General features: G+C 39.9%; 1 protein-coding gene across 1 annotated transcript; it reads right to left on the bottom strand.

Annotated features, from left to right (window-relative positions):
• Nucleotides 1-7,873: 7,873 nt before the first annotated feature.
• LOC135411592 (p53 apoptosis effector related to PMP-22-like) lies at nucleotides 7,874-22,499 on the bottom strand. Its single transcript, XM_064649365.1, has 3 exons — nucleotides 22,165-22,499; nucleotides 8,475-8,618; nucleotides 7,874-8,240 (listed from the first exon to the last, which is right to left on the bottom strand). The coding sequence occupies exons 1-3, from the start codon at nucleotides 22,367-22,369 to the stop codon at nucleotides 8,026-8,028; spliced, it is 564 nt and encodes a 187-aa protein (XP_064505435.1). The 5' UTR covers nucleotides 22,370-22,499; the 3' UTR covers nucleotides 7,874-8,025.
• Nucleotides 22,500-24,713: the final 2,214 nt, after the last annotated feature.

Genomic DNA, 24,713 nt, shown 5'->3' with positions numbered 1-24,713 from the left:
ATGGCCCCTGAATGTTAGTTCATTTTTTTTTAATCGCTAGGCCGGACTACATCTTTACTTTATTAACACAGATGAAATGGAGCTCCCTAACACAAGGAAACTAAAACATATGTAGAGCTGTAGCAGGGCGCAGATGACATTTCTAGTGGCAGGAGCATAAGGCAGAGACAGTGTATTATTTGGCATTCCTCTGTCTTCAAAACATTTTTCACAGGCTGTCAACAAGTCTTTATGTTTGTATTTGACTTTCAGGGACTCTCAAAACCAGACAAGTGAGGAGAAGCCCACGTACAAGCCCAGTCATCTGTAACTTGGCTTAGACTTCTGTGATCTCTCATCTGATAACCTTCAAAGCCGGGCCTTTCTCAGCGTTTCTCTTGCTGTTTGGATGGTATTGCTTGAAAAAAAGACTTTCTTTGGTTTATGTTAGCTTTACATTAGCCATACTACTGTTTTTAATAACAAAGCAGGTACTGTATTTATAGCAACAGAACGAGGCCAGTTCTGAGGCAAATAGATTACTCACTGAAAAGCAAATCAGATCCCAGCTTGCCTTTAAACTCTCGGATTTGTCATTTGTGAATATTTTCATGCACTATAAAATAAAAATTAACAACTAAAATGTCATACCTGAATACTTCGGAGGAAAATTTAAATTTTTCACTTCAAAATTTTATAATTCTAAAATCTGGAAAAAAAACCACTGGGAAAAGGAAGCTGAAATAAGTATTTTGGTTTGGGTTGATGTTCATGAAAGTGAGCCAAATAAAAAGAAACCACAAAATGTCCTAAAGAATTAGTCATTTAGGCAAACTTAATACTAAAGTTCTGAATTTTTTTCCACAGTAAGATACAAATAAACACAGCTCAGATTAAAGCTGTTTTGATTACACAAGGTTAATGAATATCAAGACTCATTTCCAATATTAATCCAAGCCAGCACCCCACCTGTAACAACATTTGCTACATTAGAACAAAGCATCCTTTTCCAAAACATACACTGTATACTGTCTGTGTAGTATTCTGTGTAAACTAATATTATATGTAGGAGATGATAATCCACTATGATGCCTGAAGCCATCTTTCCTCCTCAGATCTACTTTTGTCTGTTTGCTTTGTGTTAGTTACAATCCTGTTGCAGATTTCAGAGCAATCTTGAGTTGCATCACTAGGAGGAAGGGGAAATGTATGTGGAGAAGAAATCTTCCCACTTTCTTTGAACCTTTAGAGGACAAATTCCTGCAAGCACCACAGTTCCCAAGTGCCCTCTGGAGCTTGGGAAGTAAAGGCAGAACATGTCATTTCAAGTCCACCACTGTAGAAAGTTTTTTAGCAAAAAGTTCTTGTGCCCTTATTTGTCTTAACTGTGCAGATGGAGAACCAAAGAAGTTTCCTTTAACCTAGTTCTTCACTTTTTTTTTTTAATGCTCCCTCATGCTGGCCTAAATGCTCTTTAAGCATGCACTGCCACAGAGATGAGCAGGGCTCCCCTCCACCATGTCCCTCACATGGACAGGGTGAGGAGTGTTCCTCATCTGGCTGCTGCATAGCCAGCTCAGAATAATTATGCTCTAGTTTTGGCAAGAGAAAGGAGGGACTTGAAGGATGCCCAATACAGTTGAAACAAGAAGTTGTGTTAAAGTTCAAAGGCGATAATACTGCCCCTGGGTATTGCCATAGGCAGTGCCAGAAGGAGAGGTACTCCTTTTGTCTGGCTAGTGATACATGTTGGATGGAACTCAGAAGCTGACTCTCTGATGATATTTCAAATCAGCCTCCTGTGGCAGATGGATGGCAAAGCAGAGCTGGAATAAGATAATGAACAAGACGATAATCAGTTTTCTCTGATAGCCAGCACTTGGTGACTCAGGATGTCCTCACTTGTGCTGTGACTCAGGGCAAAGTGTAAAGTTTCAGCTGTTTGTTCTCATCCTCCTGTTATTAACCCAAAAAGTATTTCTTGGTGTCGAAGCATCAGGCCTAAGAGTTATGAGGACGAACAGGTGCACCTGTTCCCTCCCTTCTTCTCTGTATCATACATGGGAGTATCTTAAGGAAGGTTGTAAGTCTTGACACAGTGAATTTTTGATTTACAAAATTCTTGGGCTAACCACTGTGAGTTTCCAAATCTCTAACCTTCCTCTGCCCCCACACAAAAACATTTCAGATGAATAAAATGGCAGTTTCAACTTGCTAATAACTTATTTGGGACTGTAGGTTAAAACAAAGGGAAACTTTCACTCAAATGGACAACCATCCTGCCATGAAGACACCAGCCATATACAAGGGCCAAATGAGTCCTTCAGGCTTCCTCCCTAAAACTCCCTTCCCTGGGCACTGTAGGAGGTAGAGACGATGGGCAGCTACTCCTTCTGCATACTGGAGGATTCAGAAACCAGTGCCCAGAAGATTTGTTAATGTTAGTGAAAAACAGCAAGACGAGAGAGTACACACTCACATGAAGGAGGGGATGCAAAAGTAATTTGGGTGCTAATCACCCCAAACCATTTTATTGTTAGGACTGCAAGTAGGTTTTAGGATGCCATTTTTGCACTGGAGTGGGTTTTTCTCTTGAACATCAGTTCTTGTTTCTTTCTTCTTTTAAGGATTAATTATAAAACAGCTTAAGAAAATCTTTTAATTTTCCTAATGTCTACAAGATATTATTACTTCAAATCCTTTTATTTAAGAAGCAAAGAGGGAAGGTTAAGGGATAAAAACGTAGTTGTATTAATGTTTTGTATAAACTTCAGATATGAGCACGGAAAGCACGAATGGGCTTGTCAGGACAGGGTGTGGTAAAACTGGGACAGTTTACCAAAAAAAGCAGTAATGCTTTACAGAAGAAGTGCGGTGAGAAAAATTCCATATGGGAGAAAAGAATGAAAAACTGGAAATAACAGTGCAGCCCCAGCTGTGGTTTACACAACTATGGTCCATCCTCACTCACATTGAGGTCAACTATAGACTAAATGGTGATACTAAGTATGTGTATAGGTATATGCCTTCATGTAATATTTTCCCTTCACTCTTTTTCTTGTTTGCATTGTTACTTATTTGTTTGTTGCTATGCTAAGGGCAAGGCTCTAGGGCACCAGTTACTTTTTAAGAAGTGGGTAGGAGGGCATGTAAGCCTGGTCTACAGTCAATAGTTGAGTGAATTTGCTTCTCTTGGGTTTACATTTATCTGTGGAAAAACCCTACAAGCAACATCTGCCTCTCTGTTTGATCTGCATTTGAACAATCAAGGGCTATTTAAAGTGCTCTATGATGGATTCTCCATGGATACCTAATATAATTTCTTTTCAGTATAATACAATCATTAGAGTAGGTTTTCACAAAACTGCTTCTACAGAAGAACAGATGGCTTGGGCAAACAGTGCCACAAGTAAAAGGATGTATCATGAAAGCTATCCAAGAGAGTACAGTTTGATTTGCTCTCACCACATTAATCTTAAATAGTAAAATTATTTTGCAAGTTTTTCCTGTAAATTTTTCTCATACCCACCAGTGACATGCAAAATCCTATGATGCATCCACATTTTCACTCTGATCATGAAAAATGAAAACCAAAATCAAAAAAAATTGCTGCATCATTTCATATGCAGGAAATCTGTGGAACCAAACAGTGTGTGCAGGTGAGCATATGAGCAGTATTTTGACAGTGTGGAAAAACCTAAAGGAAGATCCACCTGACTGTCTCTCCCCATTATTATCTATATAGCAGTCTTTTGATTCTCAGGTTTGAATTTCCAATATGAGCCGGAAGTAACTCTTTGGCTGTTCAATCATGGTTTTATTCCTGCTTTCTGACAGTGTGAAAATGGGCCAATTCTATTTGCCCATTATCACAAGCTTAATAATTTCATTCTTTTCTTAAAACTACTCATCTTCAGACCACACAGAAATCCACTGGATATAGAAATGTGCAAGGAAATGTTCCAATAAATTGAATTATAAGAAGTAATAACTGTCACACAACTGAGATGTGTTAAAAGGAAAGATGCATCTTTTTACTGTGACCATGTTGCATGATATACTTATGACTCAGATTCTGCTAATCTTACATACATTGAATTTTCCTTTATTCTGGAAATTATGCTGTCTGCTGTAATGCTTGTTTCTTATCTTATACATACCAATGTCCTACTCAAGAAGTAAGAAGAGTTGCTTACTTGGGCATCCCATAGAGACGCTATTGATTATGAACACATGATAAAAAAAGGGTTTGTGCTTCAATAAGGAAATGTCAGCCTCAAGAAAATCAATAAAAGTTTTGCAAATGATGTAAATGAGGTCAAACCTTCACTTTTGTCATTACTTCATACAACAAAATATGCACAATTTAAATACAGTTGCAAACTAGATTACATTTGAATTATTGATTAAGCAGGTGCTTGAGAAATGTAAAGTGAAATATGGATGTTTGCAGAGAAAATTGAAGTAAAGACCAAGATGCACATGTTATACAAACTCTGACGAAATGCAAGAACTTAAATTGAACATATGAACCCACCTGTAGGAAATTTTCATTATTTCTTTTGTTTCAGCATATAACTGTAGGGCTGTTTGACACTCCACTTGTTTTCAGTACAATTTTTCCTTTGCTTTTCAGTAGTACAGTTGAATTAGATATAATGTGTTTGTTGGTTTATTGGAAGATGTTTCCCTAATTCGTGATTTGATAGGAACAGTAGCAATGCCTTTGGCAGTCTTTATTTCTGTTGTTGTAGGAAACCTAATGTCCCCAAAAGCTTCAGACATCTGTTCTTTTCTGCTCTTTCTTTAGCATTGCCATTGGGCACAATGAAACTTTAAGTCTTTTATTTTGCTGCTCTTAGGGTTTAAGTGCCCTGTTCTCCTATAGGTAAGGCTTGGAGCAAGAACGCTGCCAAATGGAGATGCAGAATGAAGTGGATGTCTTCTCTTACTCTAATTTCTCATTTGCTTGAAAATCCAAGCTTTCTGACTGTGACTTAGCTCAAATTAATTTAACAATTTTGTAGTTAATATTGTACTTGACCTTACATTGTAGACTATTCTAACAGTTTAGTTGTTAACCTAGCAGCTGGTAGTGTAGCTAGTTAATAATCTATTAAGTTGAGGCACATCCTTGGCTCCTGGATTCAGCTTCCTTTCCTGTCAGCACCAATTGTATTTTGCATGCTGTTTTTGCCATGCACCCCTGTTGCAGCAGTCACAGGAAACATCACTGGCATCTGTAAAACAGTTCTATACTTCTTCTCACTGTTTTCCTGCTTCAGGGTTTAGGATGTGTTTTTTTAGGAATCTGTGGTGAACTGGTCTGTCATGACTGGAAGCAAACTACCCTAAAGGCAGGCACTTGAACTCTAGTGCCTCTGATGCTTCTGCTTGTTGGATACTCACCTGCCTTCCTTGTTTTTTAAGGGAAAGCCTTTCCCAGGAAGGGCCTGGGGCAGGGAGCCAAGCTAGAATCCCTGTTGCTGTGCTGGGGACAGGAAAGTTGCTTCACTTCTCCTCTCTCCCAGAAAGGGGAAAGTGGCAGTGGGGAATGAGGACTGGGGCTGTGTCCTGCAGAGCCACTGCCTCCAGCCCTGGCACTGCTCAGACACCCTTGCGGAGGAGGAGGAGCAAAAGGAGGAGAAGGAAAGAGAGGAGGTGGTAAAGCTGCTGAGAGCAGCAAAGACAAGGAGGAAGGAAGGGGGATGATCGCTGGAGATTTTGCTAACTTTTTAATTATGCTCTGCTCTCTTATCAAGGTTGGAGTCACACTCCTAAACCTTGCTTTTTGCACCTTTCCCCACCTCCAGATGTTTTGTCAGTGTCCAGCTAATGTTAAAGAAATTGTAAATACAAATGGTGGTTGCTTAAGTTCCTTTTGCTTCCCCAGGGGATTGACACATCTGTTGGAGCAAACACATTGAGCAGGACTGCTCTGGCTTCCTATGTGGTGAATACCAAATGAGTTACCATCCATGCCAAAACGAGCTGTAGCACATTATAGCACAGAATCATGCATATAGTTACCTGACAGCACGTAGCCCATAAGCAAACAGAGCATGTGCACTATTCTCATGTGCTTGTACTAAAGGCCTTGGCAGACAGCCAGAATAGGACTGAAGAATAACACAAGCCGTTGTGATGCTAGATGTGTAAGTTATTCTCCCCTCTCAAAATCCAGCCAGCATACCCAGGTGCTCCAATGTGGTGCTTGAGAAGAGGAGGCTTTGGAAGAGTCCACAGTTCTCCAATCTCAGTAGAGAACAAAAGTTAAGACTCATTTTTGAAACAATACATAGATACCATCATTTATTAAGTGTAATAAGCATAATGAAAATACTTATGATTTTTTTTCCTGAATGGATAATATTACACAAAGAATTGCAAGTTATTTAATACAAACTGTGTTCTCAACTCTATTCCATTTTGACTTCCTTCCAGCTAAGAAATATCTTCTGAAGGTATTTACAAGTCCCTGTCTAACTATTCCTTTGTTGCATTTATTTTCCCCATTGGTCTTATACATCTCTTATGCTTATTGATCAAAGTTAGAAACACTCCATAGAAGTGAATGGAGTTAATTGCTTAAACAAACGAACAAACAAAAGCCCCAAACAACCCAGGTGAAGCCCTGTGCCTTTATTGGTTTCAGCTACCAAGAGGTTTTACTAAAAAGTTTTCTACCTCTTATCCTTCGGAGTAAAGAAAACTTGGCAGGGCACTTTTCATAAAGCATACATAGTTACAAAAATTGCAGATGTGTTACAAGCTAATAAACCTCCGTAGCTAAGTGTTTAGATAAGACTTCTTTTCCACATAACAAATTATCCTTTTTTCTTTTTTCACCTTTAAGAATAAATGGAATGTTATAAAGTTAGGTTTAACAAGGCAGAAATCAGCAGAATCTTGAGTATACTTCATTGCTTGCAATATATCTAGGCTTGAGGCACTGTGGAGTATAAGATGCTGAAAGGTGGTTTGTGATGTGATTTTCTCTTTGAGAGCTTTAGTATGAGATGGCAAGGCGTATTTATGCATTTTACAGTTACATATGACAATATGCATTTTCCACTTTAAAAATACTTAAGAACAACAAATGAATGAAAAAAGGGCCTTTTATCAACTGTTTGATACTTACACTCACACTGCTCCAGCTCAACTCCTCAGCTGTAGGGGAATCATACCCAACCTTTCTACACTGGATAAAAAAACTGGACCATATTACAAAGCATTTTAAAGCCATAGGTTTTTTGATACAGCAGAAAAAAGTGTCAGATGCCCAAGAAGAAAACCACACCAGGAACTTTATCAAACCAGGTCTGTAGTTTGCAGGGGTGGCTTGAAATCCCCTCTGCCTCTGCCCACTCTGTAGTGGCACCAGCAATGGCATGCCAGGATTTTTAAGGGATTACTGATGGTCCTTGCTTACTCTTGCTAATATTTAGAAATAAATACATTCCATATGGATGGGTAAAAGTGAAGATCCTGGCTTTAGTAGGTGACTTTAATCCTCTTTTAACCTGTCCTTTTAGCTTAAGTGAATGAATGAAAAATGGAAGCAAAGTTATGAAGTGCTGGCTGATTATTTTACCACTTAATCAGTGGATTAAGGTATTTTACTTCTTGAAAAATGTGCAAAATCTTTAGATTAAAGATGATACATATAAAATGGGATTTTTTTGTGAGTTGCTTTCCTTCAGGAAGGTGAAACACATTGTTCTGTTAATTGCCAGTTTAAAAGGCTTTTCTAAATTTAATTAAAAATATGACTGTATTGAAGATGCAATGGAATCCACATGCACCCCACTCATGGGAATGAATGAGGAAAACCTACATCTTTTAACATTTACAGTTTATCTAAGCAACCCACAACAGATATAAAGGTCCAAAATAGAGTAAATAACTTTATTGCAGATGCCAGTGCCATTTTTTTTACATTTGAAAAGTTTCCAGCCTTTTCTACTAACATCTGATGACAATATTCTGAAAAACATAGCTAGTCTGTCAGATATCTCTGGAATATGAAAACAGTTTTCCAGGTGCTTATGGGGAAGAGTAAAAATACGTGGGCTTCACATTACCCAAGATCTGATCTTCATAGTTAGGAAGGCAGCAGAAGAAGAATCCCAAGCATATTTCCATAATGGCGGTGGTCCAGCCAAAGCCATAAGCCCAGCTGAACATATTAATTCCTGTCATTTCCATTTCAGATGAGAACTTTACTGGATAAATGACCAGGCCCATGATGGAGAACACAGCTGAAGAAACAGGAGAGAACAAAAGATGTTTAACATCCAGCCCATTCCATAATACCTGTAGCTAAAATCACCCACATTTTGGAGGATCTAAAAATTGATCCACTGCTGTGACAGACTTGAGTTTTCCCAGAGAGCTGAGGTGCACACAGGCAGAGACTTGAGAATAGAATCGACTGAGGGAAATAATCAGTTCTAGTATGGATATATCTGCATACTTTAAGCCTGACTCCTTACCAGCCACAAAAAGTAAGCCTCCAATCCCACGTATGAAGTTGAACCGAAGTGTGTCAATGGCAAATGCTATGATGGCCAGAGCAAAACAGATGACTAGAAGTAGAAAGCCAACCAGGTATGTCGCAGCAGCAGCTCTTCCCCAAGCTGAAATCAGAAGGAAGATACATTAGAAAGGAACAAAAACAATAAAAAAAATCCTTTGGATTGTTTTTCTGTGGTTCATAATGAAAGGTTCATTTTAAAAACTGTGAAAAGAAGGTTAGCTCCCAAAAAAGAAAGCATGGGATCTTTCTCTCCTCTTAAAGGTGAACATTTTAGTTCCACAAAAAAATCATGCATTAAGTGCAGAATGCATAAAAATGCCAGCTTTGTCCTCTCACACGGATTCCAATGGGGCTTGCATGCAAGCTTATTCTTTAGCTTTAACAATGAAGAATCTAGACAAAAATGGCTTTAAAATGTAGGAATGGACACCCTCCTTTAATAACAAATGTTACCTCAGCAGATGCCATAAAATCAGCTTCATTTTGCATGGATAAGGGGAATTAGACTGCCCTGAAGTGAATTTAATTCTTCCTTTAAAATGAAAAGTTCATACAAGCACATGCAAACTTACAGGTGTGGCAGTAGCCCACAAATGTCAAAATTCAGAGATTTCTGCTTTTCAGCCTTTGTTTAGCTCTGTGTCTTAAACGGAGTTAAGGATTTGGAATCTGTTTTGTAAAGAAATTTGACCTCTAATTTTGGTACAAATTTAGAACCACTTCATTTTGACAAGCTTGTTCAGGATATTAATTCTTTAATTTTCAAATTATATAACTTTATGTTATAACATGTCAAAGCAAAGCATATTATGTTGGCATAATAACTGGAAAAATAATATTTATTTAATATTTTAAAACTTGAGGAGCAACTACCACTCAAAGAGATCAAAGTGTCTCCTCTTTTAAATGTAAAAAACCCATTTTAACACTTTTAAAATTATGTTTTAAATTGAGTAAGTAGTTGAAGTCTGCTAGGCATCTACAGTCTTCATCCCCTCTACACACTATGCATTTGTAAGGTTTTGGCTTGTAACCAAATATATACAGCAGCAATGCCAAAAAATTACCATATCTCAAACAACTCTGATGATAATTACAATTCAACTTAAATGCAGTGCACACTGTTCAGTAAAAGTTGCATCTGAAATTGTGCAAGTTAAGATTTTTGATATCCAGTGACCTGCCAATTTGTTTGCTTTAAACATGCAAGTAATTAAATGCAAATTGTCCTGACTTTCCCATGACTAGAGTCAGGTATGCATGAAAGCCACTGGCCTGTTTCTAGTGAGTGACAAATCGCTCTTCCCCCAGGCCCCATACCACCACTATATTAGATGAGAAAAATGGATCAGGATTTTCCAGATATCCTTTTCTTCCCATAAGTCCATCAAAACAAATTTCCCTTTCATCCCCCCTGATTTATGATCCCTGCTTCATTCTAGCTATTGCAGTGTATTTTCAGTTTTATGTCATGTCCATTTTCTTTCTTATGCCAAAAAACTTTCTGTCTGCTTATAGGGCTTTTCAGCTGTATTTTTTTCCTGTAAACAGGCAGCTGCCTGAGAAGACTGATAGGGACAGCTAGCATGTTCTTACATCTCATTTTCTAGCCCATTATCTTAGCCCAAACTCTTATCACTGGGAGTTTACAGTAGGCTTGAATGTGGAGGCACAGGTGGGAGGACAGCACCTCAGGCAGAGTACTAGAAGAAACACTCAGGAAGAGGAATTTATTATACTGCTCAGTATACCCTGTTGGAGACACTCCTGCTCCCAGCCACTCTGTTACCCCTCTAAAAGGCAAAAAAGTGACACCTGACCATAAGAGAAGTCTCTCAGCAGTTGTGACCTCACTGCCATCCAGCATACAAGAACTATAACTTTTGTCAGAAGGGTAAAGTGACAAGGACATGTAGAGGTGATGGTTTTTCTTAGGTGCACAACTGGTTCTGGTTAGGTACAAAACTCCCAGGCAAAGGAGTGTCCTTTCCTAGAGCAGACTCAACAGCTGCCTGCCCAGCAAGTTCTGAGGCACCAGGAGTCCTAGGCATTCCGTCTCGCTCACTGCCAGTCTGCCAAAGGTCAGCCTTGCTTCCCAAGAGCTGATGGAAGAGCACCAGATTCTGGGGTGGGAGCATCACCTGGGCTGGAGGCTCAGGGAGGCATGGTTGGTGTCTGCAGCCATGTGTGGTGGCACCTTGCCTATGCCAGCATCTCCCTCCTCCGCCAGGCTCACCCAGGTGTTTTTCCTGAAGAAGTGTTACAAATGCTGTGACTGTATGAAAGCAGATTGGGCACACGCCCAGCCTGCTGGGCAATGGCTCTATGACAAGAAGAGACATGTTTGTTGCAGGATACTTACATCACTTGGAGGCATTGCTTAATCACTTAACAGTCAATTTTGTGACTGTCACTTCTACAGAAGAGAAAAAAATTAACTCAACATTGGAAGAAAAACAATATGCAGCTCCAAGTAAGGCAGTAGGATTGCATGGAAGAGTCTTTATGAGGTATTTTTGAGGAACTGACTTCATGTGTCTTTTACAAAAAGCAGCAGCTATCAATAGTCTAAGACTACTAAGTCTGAGTGTGTAAACACCTTACCTTTCTAGGGTAAAAGGTAGCAAAAGCTTTGTGCAAGAATAATTGCAACTGTTTCTATATCCAAGATGTTTATTTTTCCTTGTGCCAGCCAGGAGCACTGAAGTAGCTTACTGTCTTTACCAATAGGACTAGAACTTAAAATTCCTTAAAAATATCAGAATTAGTAGAATTAAATTGATCAAAAAACCACTGACAAACAAGTGGCTAATTTAGACCAAACATTTTCTTATCTTTTAATGTTGCGGGGTTTTTTTAGTTTTAACATTGAGCAAAAGCATAAATAAATTGTTCTAACTGCAAAGCTTTTTCTTAAAAATGTGTACTCCAGACCAAAGAATCCTCACCGGTGCGACACCAACTGAAAGTATGCTTGGCTCTGGAGAGAGGGCAGCTGAAAGCTGAAAGGATCCAGTCCAACTGTCATCAAATCAAGAAGAGAAACAGAGGGAGCAGCAGTTACAGGTTACCAAGCTGAGTCTTTGAAAATATTCAGCAATTTCTGAGATCTGTTTTCTCAGCCCCAAAAATGGTGGTGATGTTTTGGCTGTTTAAGAGTTAAAATGTGCTTGTTAGAAAAGAAATATGTGTTTATGCAAAAGTGTCCTTGAATACCAGCAGGATACTGTAACACTTTGGTACCAGTCCTATTTCTCCCTTTTTTAGTTCCTCTGTCAGCTGAAAGAACACCCATGAACACTTTGTAGGGTTTGTAGGCAGCTACACACCATCCACTCTTCAAAACTCCTTCTAACTGGTAATTTTCTGAGCAATTTTGTCTTAAAACAAGACCTTGCTAACCCAAACAGACAGAAGGAACCCATGTTTTTATGCCTATCTCAAGCAGAGCAAGGACAGTGCTTCTGATAATAGTGTTTTGTATGTCAGTCACCAATGATTTGTGAAAGTCTGGGCTATCCACAGTGAATACAGTAATATGTGACTACTGGAAAATGAAAATAAATGCCTGCCTTCTAAAACTCCCTACAGTGTGAGAAGACCCGTGAGCTAATTTAGAGACCAGAAAGAGCCTGCCCAAGCCAGGACAGAACTCATGGTTTCTTATGAGCAAGATAATGAACTGAGACAGAATTCAATAATAACGTAGCTTTATTACTCTGCTATTAAAGTTAAATCAGTTTGGAGGTAGCATGACTACCTCTTGGACTGCACCATATAAACACTTTCAGAATATCCTGCAGCTGGCTGCAGCCATGGGGAACCTGATGGACTTAATTAGAGATCCAGGACTGAGTGCCTGCAGTTTCCCGCCTTCCTGATTTTACTCACTTGCTTTTACAGTTTGCAAAAGCGTAAACACTGTTTGTGCTTCACACATAAGGAAACAAACTTCCTTGGTCAGCAGTAAGTTGAGCCAAAACTTCGAACAACCAGACCTAGTATTTCCTTAGCCTGCCATCTTTCATGCTCCAAATGGTGCCCTCAAAAAAGAGCTGTTGTACCTTGAAAATAGCATGGGAAGCCGACTTCCCTCATGACAAATGCAAATGCCTGTTTTTCTGGCGTACGTGTTTCAAAACATGGGAAAATATTCACAATAAAATTCCCTTGTTTTCCTTGATCTGGCACCCCCAAACCACATAAACTATCGAGTCTCTCTTTTGGTCACATTTTCTAAAAGTCACCCCAGAGAATTCAGGAGTACTGTTCCTTGTATAATCAATAAGAACATATCTCTCCAAATTTTCTTCCTGGCTGGAAGGTAAATACACAACTATCACTGGGAAGAAAAACAAAGGTTTGTTGCCACCTTGAAGACACCAACGATTACCTACAGGTTCTTGCTGACTGATCATTTTAACACTGCAGTGAATTGTGCAGCAATTTGAGGAAGGATATCTTTAATTCAAAAGGAACAGAATATCTTTAATTCAAAAGGAACAAAAAAAAAGGAGGAGAAAATGTAACAGACTAATATTTTTCTCTATTATCCTTCATACTACCAAGGGAAAGAAACACAAATGCTGCAGTTCTATCTACAATCTTGCAAAGCAATTCTTACAAGAACTAAAATCTGCAATGGCGGCAATTCATTTCTCTGTTGTATGTAATGAGAATGTTTCTGGGCTGAGTTTGCAAAGCTCAACCTGTTTTACATCTCTTTGATTAAAGGGAAAGAGTATTATTTTGGAAACAGAGCTGAACTCACTTGGGTTTCTCAACCTGACATTCTTCTTCAGGGTGTGGTGAACACTACAGAGCACACGCTTCACTTTGAAAAGGGACTGCTTTGGCCAGGTTTTACCCATTTCCCTTTGGTTTGTACTCCTCGAGAAAGTTTCTATGTGAAAGTGCCCATGTTTACAGCAGAACATGTGATTTCTGAATCTTAAGATGGTCCATCAAACTCATTAACACACCTCTGTCAGCTGAAGGGTTACAAGCTGCTAGTGTATGTGCAAGCCACTGTCATCAGGACTCTGGATTCCCCATGTTACCTGTGCAACACTAAACAGTGCAATATCCTGTCTCCTGGAAATCCCAACTCCACAACATGCCAACTATGGGAAATTTCTGCGCTATTTCTGAAAATAAATGTACACTGAAATCTCTACAAGTGTTTGCTGATCACATGAGCTGGCATTGAAATACCCATGTGCATGTGTTTGTATACAGCCAAGATAAATCCAAAACTATTAAAAGCAGCTTATGGATAAATTGCACGTGCAGACTGAAAGCCATTGACCGAAAATAGTTTCAAAGGAAATCTGTACAAATGAGGAAAAATCATATGTTAGGCATGCATAATTTATGAACAGAATAAAATGAGAAAAAAAATCAAAGGCATGATTGGATGTGCACTATTTTCTGAGTTTCTGTCTTCATTATATCTTGATCATTTTTGAAGCAACTTCACTTTCTGTGTATCTTTCCAACAGTAGTCAATACTGGATGATTTCCTTTGAATTTTTTTTGTGTGAGTTTATAACCTTTGGAGTGGAATACATAATTTTTAGTCCTTCTGTGTGACTCCTTTTTTGGTAACTCCATTCTTAATTCCCCTAGCATTACTTCTTTAGAGTTCATTGGCAGTTATTATGGATTTCTCATTTAATAGCAGAGTATTATCTCATAACATGAAAGCCATTTTTATGGGACCTGGAACCAGCTTTTAGCCTGCCACTATTTAAGAGACAACCATGGAAACAGAGAATGACCTATTTAGGTTCACACTAAGATGTCATTGCAAAAGTTTCTTGGTGATCAGTAACAGGTCCCATATAAACAAGAAAGGATTAGGACTTTACAACAATTACCCCACAATAATGATTTTAAATGACAACATTAAGGACAAGAACCTCTATGCATATGTCATCTCTCAATAAAACACAGTACATATTAGCAGAAGGCAGTCTTGACCACAGCTGAGTGCTAAAGTGATAGTTCAGTGTGACTTGTAGGGCTTTAATTCCTTTAAAGCAAAAACCTATTAATTCCTCACTACTGACTTCACTCACAAACAAACACAGGCAAAGTCTCTGTGTAATCGGCAACCCTCCCCTCTTACTGAGGTAAGCAATTAAACTGAGAAGCTATTCCAACTTGGATTTGAGGGGAGGAGCAGTTACATCTTCAGGGAGTGGTTCAAATTCATCTCATAATAAGCTCAGACATGTACAGACTTGACTTATAAGCTGGCTTCTGCAAGTGTTCTATTAATGAGAGCTGCTTCCTGATGCTTACTTAGCGCTAGGAAGGCAGAAGTGGCAGAGGGTGTAGAGCCATCATCAAAGTGAGCACCAAGGGAGTAAGTTAGCTATTAAAAATAATGCACACATAGTGCCTCAAAATTAAAGGTTTGCTCATGAGAGTCAGGGAGTACCCCTATCTCACATTATCTTGAGAAGCAGTTGCATACACTGAGAATATCTCAGGATTAAAACTCAGTCTCATACACTTTAATGCTATAACATTTTTTTCCTTCTGTTTTTTCCTATTTATTTTAAATTAAAGCAGGATTACTTACACTTGGATGTGTATATGGGAGTTGGGAGGATCAGGTAAATGAAACAGGTAAGGCATTGATTAATCAGTTCATTTACATAAGCTCAGTTAATGAGAATAGCAAGATGTACCTGCTCTCTAACTTCCCCTGAGTTAAAGATGGGCTGAAATATCGAATGTGAATTAAACAGAACCAATTTTCATAATAACACAGGCTATGAACTAGGACTTCTAATCAAAACAGCAGAGTGGAACCTTTCCAAAAAAGTTCTTTTAAAGTTTTATATTCCCAGAGACATTTGAGACTAAAGAACACTGAATTTACATCTTATTTCCATATGCACCAAGTATTGTTCTCACTCTTGATCTGAAGTTTTTATGCTGTGAGCAAACTTTGTTCTGGAACCTTGCTGAAAGTTGCCTTTTGCACTAGGGAATTTCCCTCTAACAGACAGCAGCTGTGAATCTGGACCTGATTTTCTCTTAGAAGCAAAATTTCACCATTTGCAAAATAAAACCCCAACATATAGGCAGAAATGGTGCTCTGTGCTCTTAAAAATACATTAATTCTATTTACTGTTCTTACAAATTAAACAGTTTTACAATGCCTCCTGAAAATTTTCATCACTTGCTCCTTAGTGCTAATGGCATTGTTTAATGAACTGCATAGAGACTTCCTGTATTTGGGGCCTGATTTGGGCACAGTGTGCATAATAGGTGACATTACGTTGAATATGTCAACATAGTAGGTGACATTAGATGTATTAAATTGCAGATTTGATGCACCTGAAGTGATCTGAAGTGTGATTTAGTACTAGTAGAAGGAAGCTAGATACCTCTGGGACATGGGCTACTGCCATCATGCCACAAACTACCTTGAGTTCCTGGGAATTTTTGACCAATGAGATATTTTGTAATGGTACTTAACCAAGAAGAAACATAGCATTACAACACTCACTGAGTCAATGTGTTTAAAATTGCTCAGAACAACACAAGGTGCCAGTGAGAAGTGACATAGAAATGTGAAAAAATGTTTTGAGAGTTTCATTTATTTTCTTACGTAACACTTTTCCACTTAAGCAATCTGACTGTTTAAACCTACAGTGAAATTGTGAGTGCATCTTGCCACCCTTATCACTGTTCAGACTATGGAGAAGTTATTACAGCTCTGCTGTATCAGATTACCTCAATAAGCCAGAGGAAGAGATGAGGTGAAGAGAATTGAGAGCTTGGCCACAAGTTTCCACGTGCTTTCAGCAGAGATAACTCCTGTGTGTGTGTGAGTGAATGGAATCCTCTCTCAAGCATTTCAGGTCCTGAACACAGAGTGTTGAGGATCTTCACAAAGTCCTCAACACCAGCAGTTCATATTTCCTGATGGGGAGACAAGAACCCTCTATATAACTGCTATTTTTCCACCCAATCTAACTGTAATTATTAAAGGGAGGTTTGTAAAATTAATTGCTCAAGAACATAACTATTATTTAGAAAATACTCTGATTAAATGAATCTGCCACTAAAATTATAAAAGGACAAGCTCTTAAATTACAAGGGAAATCATGTTAGCAATTGCAGATGAGAAATGAAAAATGCCATGGTAATTAAATTCTCTGGGCTTGATTCCCTTCCTTATAACTTTTTAGAAACAATGAAGTGTCCCCTACAAGATGGGGAAAAATAGAATTTTTTCTTTCGTTCTTGCAGCAGAGTTCCTTAAATACACTGTTGTGATATTTTCATTACTCTATATGTTTAATTGAGACTGTATTTTCTATCATTCTGTGTTTTGAATAATTATTGAATATTCTACATTACTAAGTAACTAATCTTGTAATGTCATTTCTCACTGGTTAGTCCCAGGTAACGCTAGACTTTTAGGAGACTGATGACAGGAAATTGTGTGCTTCTCCACACATTGTCATTAAACTACAGGCAATCACTCTAGATAAATATAACCATTTCATGGTACAATACAGTAGGAACGGCAAGAGGCTTTCATTTTCAGTTCACCCTGCGTCAAAGGAGTCAAGGCTTGCCCCATAATCTGCGCCATTTACAGGGCATAGACCTGGGGTCCATCCTGAGCTTTCCCACAGGCTTCCTTGGACTGGTCAGAAACATCCTGAGCCTTTGTTTTCCAGCTGCAAGGACACTTTCACAAATCTACTTGGATATTACCAGATTCTGAAAGCTGTTAAATGCAGAACCCTGACTTTGGGGAAAATCTGCAATAAAGGCACTGTGACTTCAGCTGGTCCCTGCTTCAAAAGCACAGTTATTTGCTTGCTTCATTTCTGTTCCAATGTACAGACACTCTCAGATACCAAAGAGCCACTGGGACTGCTTGCTTCTCCTCCCAAGCCCTGCTGTATTCCATTCTGTCCCTCTGGGTTTCCCCACGCCTGGAATTAGGCGCTGGCTGTCAGATGCTATGGGAACGCGGGGAAAGGCAAAACAGTTTTACGTAGGTAGCGTGGCAATGGTGAAACTTGGTGCCTGGTCTGTCCTGCGCCCCAGGTGTGATGAGTCACTGGTCTGACGGAGAAGAGAGAGCTGTGTGGCCAGCAGTGCAAGTCCAGCGGCAGGTGTAGTACCAAGAGAGGGCCTTTGCTGCTTGGAAACTGATCCCAACCACACCATGAACCTTGCTGTTCTATCATTCCCTGAGGACTGTACCTGCTGTTGTATCATTACCCTTTTAGTCAGTGATTTCCATTTTGTTCCTCCTCCAGAATAATAAAGAATGCTTCATCATAGCAAAAGATTCTCCAGAAATAAGAGCCTGATACAGGCAAAACAGGGGAAGCAAATCTCATCAAAGGGGATGCAGAATATTTCTTTCCTCAAGAGGATTATTACCTTTGCAACATTCCCTTCTTTCACTTATCTTGCAGCCATACTCATCCACTGTCATATCTGAAGTAATTTTTTTCATTATAATCATACTATACCAGCCTTCATATCTTGTAGTATTGCACTAATATTCAAAGATCAAAATAAAACTGGAATTACCTAGAATACAGTTGCCAGTGATTTGCCTGGGAGACAAGCTGCAGGAAGGTGTCCTTTCCACATGGCAAAATCATTCATCCCTCCACTAATCTCCATAGCCACTAAAACCTCCACACATCCTAGAAAAAGGCTATAATTGAATACTATGATGTGAAAATAACTGAGGAACTGGATTCCACTTGCGATGTGGAAAAGCGTTTTCCTGATTTTTTTCCCCAAGAACTCTGTTTGCACTATGCAAATGAGCTGATAACTTCAATTTAAACTTCAAGCTTTAAACTTTCAGTTGTTTTGATGGCAGCATCTGCACATGGAAGAGCTGCAGGGCTGGGTGGAACATAAGATGGGACAAGTGTGATCACAAGTTTTTCACCCCATTGTGCATCACATTGAGACTAATAAAATCAGTTATTTTCCCCCAGACAAACCTACACATGTTTAAACATCTTCAAAGCCTACAGTGGAATAAAATTACATACTGAAAAAGTGTCTCAGGTCTGCAAGACACACCTTGTTCAAGAGAAGCAATATAGCAAAGATCAAGAAAAACAAAGGAGTGCTATACCAGCTTCATGGTGGGGTTTAACCTCTGCATTTTCTTTGTGAACTTAGCCATGTCCCAGACAGATATATTCCATATCATGCTCATTCTCTATCCAAATGTCTTCATCTCTCTTCATAAAGACAGAACAATGAAGAGCTACTGTTTATATCTCTCAGCTCTTCATCCTAAACTCAACGCATTCTAAGTGTCCCAATGCACTAGACATTTTTACCTAGAAAGTTCTATTTATTTGAACTAAATACGCTTGAAAAGCAAAAGACTTCTGATAAAGTCTACATGAGTGTCATATGGTTAAAGCAGATGATCTGAACTCTTGGAGAAGATAACTGTATAAACTCTTCCTATTCTCACTCTTCACAGAGCTCATAAACTTTGCAAAAGATCACGGGTGAACAGATGCTTTCACAACAGACAACTGCACAAGTGGAGCTACTCTACTGGCTTCCAAAAAAAAAAAAAAAGTCTTCCCTGTGACCCTGTGAGGTTTTAATTCTGCCAGTTTAAGCAGCTATTTGGAGACTCCAAACTTCACTGGTGCAGCCAATGAAACATTCAACCTGCTTCCCTTCTAATCTGACCAACCTCAATGATGTTGGGTTTCTGTCTTCTGACTGTGTATAAACATATCTTAAACCAAACAGCAGAAATTCAAGGGGAATTATAAACATTGCACGTGCAGCATTTGATTTGAATTTGCACATTATAATTAAAAACTTGCAAGAATGTTACAATTATATCTAATTATGATATGATGAAGATGTCTGAAGTGGATTAAGATAACTACACTGTCCAAGTCATGTTGACAATATTTGCTGGCAGCTGCTGGAGTACACATGCATATCACATATATCAGTGAAACCATCCCCGCAGGAATTTCAGAACCTACCCAGCTAGTGGCAGATTAGACAGGGAAGCTGAAAGTAAAGATCAGAAGAAACAAGATGGAAACTGTGGCATAGAGGGGGGAAAGAGATCTCATCTCAGGAAGGATGTAAAACACTTCTGTCATTTATGTTTACACCATGTCTTTTGTCTCTGCACTCAGGAAGGTGGATAATTACACTCTGTTTAACCAGCACTGTATTTAGCTTGGCACAAAGTTAAACATCCCACATGATGCTGACTGCTTGTTTTCCAAGGCCTTTCTGGAGTACAGTGGATAAACACAATCCCAGAATTGTTAAAACCCTATGTTTAAACACTGAGGCAGGCAGAATCAGGCTCAACACAAGACCTGGATGTCACAAGTGAGATGCTGTCTCATGGCCTTGTCTTTTGGTCGGAATCCAAGACCAGCATCAGCCACCTGTACCCTGCATAAGAAAAAGTAGGAGTCACAGAAGAAAAATCCCAATCCCACACCACTGAGCAAAGAAAAACAGAGACCAGGATTGGATCTGAGCACAACCCACCTCTGGAGAAAAGATGTCTGAGGGAAAGGTCTGGAAAGATCAGGACAGGGTCAAGAGATCGCATCTTTAAGAGTCAATCTACAGACCTCTCATGGGCTAGGAATAACTCACCCCTGTGAAGGACAAGATCTGCATTTTAATGGCATAATCTTGCAGAGGCAGAAGCCTGGCAGTGTAATCCACTCTCACCTGGCCTATGCACCCACTGTTTACATACAGGCTTTACATATTCTCCCACAGGTTAAGTGACTCCATTGTCCCAGACATATTCTTCTCTTCTACCTAGAAATTTTGTCCAGGAGCATTTTGAGGATTTGCTTATGTTTCCTGGGTATTTAGTCACTGTGAAGAGGTCAAATGATGGATGCATGCCCATTGAGAGCATAAGGCAGTCATGCAGCTCGTGAACAGCATTTCTAATGCTTTCAGAAACATCATTAGAGTGTCCAACATAGCCGCCATATAATATTCTGCATATGTGTACCAAGTCCAACATATCTGCGTTAAAAGTGCTGGACTTACTGTGGATATGATTCATGGCAACCCCAGACACTGTAGGATAGTCCACATAGAGGGACTGGTTTGTCTGTAGATGCTGTCCAGTGGGAAACTGCATACAGATGCAGAATTCAAGGCTATCAGAGTGAGGCGGAATAAGGAAGGAAGTAAAATGCCAAACAATTATATAGGACCTGGAAGCAAGGTGAAAATTCTCTTATATTATCAAGAGAAGCAAGGTGAAATGTCTTGGTATTTTCTCTCCAGTTAAAGCAGGCATTTGTGGCATTTTCTAGGGCCTAACCTGGAGATCAAGAGGACGGCTTACTCTTTGGGAAGTCTAGGAGGAGAAGCTTAGGGAGAAGCCCTTTGCTAAGCATCATGTTCTCTCTCCTGCACTCTAGTGCCATGTACCAGAGGCCAATTTGCTGGCTTGACTTATGCCCAGCCACACAGCTGATTGTGGAGCCCTGAGAGCAGGACTGGGTGTGATGCTCAGTAGCACTGGTCTTGCCCTGGAGCCCAGCACTCACAGAGGCCTGCTACAATTAACTCATTACAGCCAAATTTTGTGCATAGAAGGTAGAGTTTGATGATGTACAATAAACTTTCCGGAACAATTTTGAAAAGCTGTAATAAATGATCCCTGAGACTGCTTCTGCAAGTGTTTTTACACTCATTTTCAACAACAAAAGCTGAGATTCTTAGCCTTGGAGAAAATGTTCTTCCTTTTCATTTGAATTATCATAAATTTTAAGAACACTTGAACTTTCCTCCTGGCTCAGGCTAACAGCCCTTCATTCACAATTACTTATATCAGACCATGACCAATAGCAGATATACAGAAGGAAAAAAAAAAGGAAAAAAAAAAGAAACAGGGCACATGTAGAGTGACCCTTCTCTTGGGCTCTTCTTCCAGGCTCAGTGGTTTACATCTTCTCAAGCTGAAGATTGCACCTGGGTCGACAACATGTTTAATAGCATACTTAACCAAAACTTATTACAAACAAGAAATCCTTTCATCTTTTAAAGCTTTCTTTCATAATCACAAGGAGACTTTTTCACACGACCCACCTACCGGAGCAGTTTCAGGGCAGCGTTCTGCAGCCTGACACTCCCTGGGAATATTTTCCTACCATCTTACATTTTTACCTCCTCATTTCTTGCTGGCACTCAGACTTGCTTGTCACACTAATGCCAGGCTTACCCACACAACCTGCTGTTTGGATATTTGATCAGCAGTAGCCGTTAAGTTTTGAAAAGTAGTGATTAGTGAGAAGAGGTTACCAGCTTCTTCTAAGAGAGGAAGAAAATGCTGTAATATTTTCTGCACTGATACATTACCATGTGTGTGGGGTTTTTGTATTATATAACCCATCAGTTTTTTATTTCACAGGGGTGAGGGCATTTTATTTCTTCACCCGTTTAGCCAAAAGCCTTGATGTATTTCAGTGACAATTCCTATTGCCCATAACCTCATATATAAATGCCAGATATTAGGCGATACAGTTAGGAGAGCAGAGGGAAGATGAGTTTGGAGATGTGACCCGCTGCTTCAGAGACTGCTCCCCGCCACCCTTGCAGGCGCTTACCGTAACCCATGAGGGACTCGCAGCTCCATTCCCCACCCAGCCTCCTGCAGTTCTGCCATAACGACGCTTGCTGCACGTAGGGCAAGGTCTGCGACTCCAGCCAGCCCCTGCCCGCCAGCGCAATGATACCAAAGATGACTCCTATGCCTAGGAGCAGGGGTAGGATCCATCTGCACCGCGTGTAGTCGAGGCCGTACTTCACCATTGTTCAGGGCAGGGGTGGCTGGCGGGACGGGAACAGCTGTCTCTGCCGCAGACTCAGCAACGCAAAGCAGTGGGTACTTCTGCAAAGCTCCCGGAAAGTGAGTTCCGGTACCTACGGCCGCATGCACGGATGTTTGAGAAAAGTCAGGAGGGACACAGCAGAGAGGGAGGGAGGAATGGAGGGAAGAAAGGAGCTCCACCTAGATTCAGATGAGTAAGAGCTGCCGCTGAGCAATAACCAGTTGAGCTGGGGAGAAGCTTCGAGGCTGGGTTTATCTGTGGGATCTTCTCTGCCCTGCTGACTAGGTAACAAATTGGGTGCTGTTTACCCTCAGCATTTAACACTTTCCTTCCCGACATTCCCACCAGCAGAAGAATCTCACAGCTGTGCATACACCTTTCTATCTCCTAAGGGATTTGCTCTATGGCGGGTGAAAACAGAGACAAAACAGGGAACTATTTGCATGAGAGGGTGATTGCTTCTGAAACTTGCCACCTGGAGGCTGAAAGCTGCCTTTCTTGGACTCCATTTAAAAATAAAACATCTCTTACTTTTTACAATTAAAAAAATTCCCGTAGCTGCTATAAAAGCTGAGACAAAAAAGAACATGGGACTGTCCTCCCTTCCCCCCTTTGGCGCATAGCTACAGTATGATCTGGATATAGCCTTAGTGAGAGAAAAAAAAATGAGTTTTGATTTGACTGAGCCTTACAACACTCCCTGTGCATGGCTCTGGCTGTACATGCACTGCCTGGGGCCTGTCAGAGCCTGTCTGCAACATGCTGAGAGTGATGCAGAGATGAGCCCTCACTTCTCTGTGTCCCAGGAAGCCACCCAGCCTACTGCAGGGTTCTGTCTGTCAGCTCAGAATCAATATAGCTGTGCTCCCGGCACTCCCCCTTTGAACTAACAGCTGCTACAACCTGGCATTTTGGTAGGACCCAGATGCGTTTACATCTGAAAGCAGCTGCAGCCCTTACAGATCAAAGCCTGTTTGTGTGAAACACAGTTGAGCCCAGAGGATGCAAAGTATCCCTTGCTCCCATGTTGAATTTTGTCAGATGAGGCTACATCCAAGTACTGACTCCATTTAGCCACAGAAATTTGCTATTGTAGTGCAGATCATGGTGCAATGTGACAGCCATACTGATCTGCAAATTCACAGCATTTTTCCAAATTGATATTCATAAATCAATAATGGCCTAAATAAAAGAAATTAGTAATTTACATTGCATTGATACACTGTACATAAAGAGGCATGGAGCTTGCACAGAACCGAATTAGAACATTCACAGTAATGAGCTACAGCACAGTGAAGGAGTAGTAACTCCATCATGAACACAATTTGAACAGATTAATATGACACTGTGCGATATCTCTCATCAGAGATATCTTACTAGCCTGGTGGTAGATTAGCAGTGGTGTGGCTGCTTTATCTCTTATTCTGTCTACCTGAAGCATCCTGTCAGCAGCTGCCCTGTGGCTCAGACACAGTCCAATATTCCTGTGGCTGTGAGAGGTCCATCAAGGGCATCCATCAGCTCTCTGTGACAGCAGGAGACACTTTTACAGTTTTGGCTACTGAATTTTAATGTCACTAAAAGCTAAAGACAACCATGAAGACATGTCAGCTGCTATTCTGAACTGAAGTTAAGGGACAGTCTCACATATTTTTTTGTAAAGTAAACTTTAGGGAACAGAATAAGCATTTCCTTAGAATAGAATGTAACTTTCATTGTAGTCCACATTTGTGCTATCCACAAATTCAGTTATCATTAACCTAATGTTTAAAATGCCATTTACCAGTTCTATAGCACTGCAATGTATCATTTTTATGCATGATTTTAAAAACGTATTTACATTAAAACTCATATCATTTGACGCTCACCCTTAGTGCAATATGCTGGTAGATGCAAGCTGTCCAAGTCTGTTTACACATGTTCTTTCTGTTGCCACAGCTGAGGTAGAAATAGGCACAATAGAATCCAAAAGATTGAGAGAACACAGATTTGGATATGAAATGGTTTTTTAAAGATGGCTTCAGAAACACTCATGAATGTGGCAGTAGAGTGTAGACAAGCCCTCACTCAGCTGTCTATATCCAATCTCTTGCCGAGTTTCAATCTTCCGCAAAATTACAGCTTTCTAAGGAAATAGCCAAATCAAGTTAAAGCAGTTTTGTACTGGAAATCTAGTATGAAGTCAGCACTTGTCATCACAAGACAAAACTGATATCTTGTTTGTCATCAACAAACAAGAGCCAATATTTGTTGAGGACTAAAACGGTCTTCCCTGCATTTAGAATGCTCAGCCATGTTTCAGGTAGGCACTTATGACTGAAAGA

The sequence above is a fragment of the Pseudopipra pipra genome, chromosome 3 (genome assembly GCF_036250125.1).
Source record: "Pseudopipra pipra isolate bDixPip1 chromosome 3, bDixPip1.hap1, whole genome shotgun sequence".
NCBI lineage: Eukaryota > Metazoa > Chordata > Aves > Passeriformes > Pipridae > Pseudopipra > Pseudopipra pipra.
This window is presented reverse-complemented; position numbering and strand designations above follow the sequence as displayed.

Excerpts from the sequence above, each read along its gene's own strand:
- LOC135411592 (XM_064649365.1), bottom strand. The coding sequence starts at position 22,369 with ATGGTGAAGTACGGCCTCGACTACACGCGGTGCAGATGGATCCTACCC. Across the intron at positions 8,619-22,164 it reads CGAGTCCCTCATGGGTTACG|CTTGGGGAAGAGCTGCTGCT; the intron begins GTAAGCGCCTGC and ends TTCTGATTTCAG. Across the intron at positions 8,241-8,474 it reads AGGCTTACTTTTTGTGGCTG|CTGTGTTCTCCATCATGGGC; the intron begins GTAAGGAGTCAG and ends CTGTTTCTTCAG.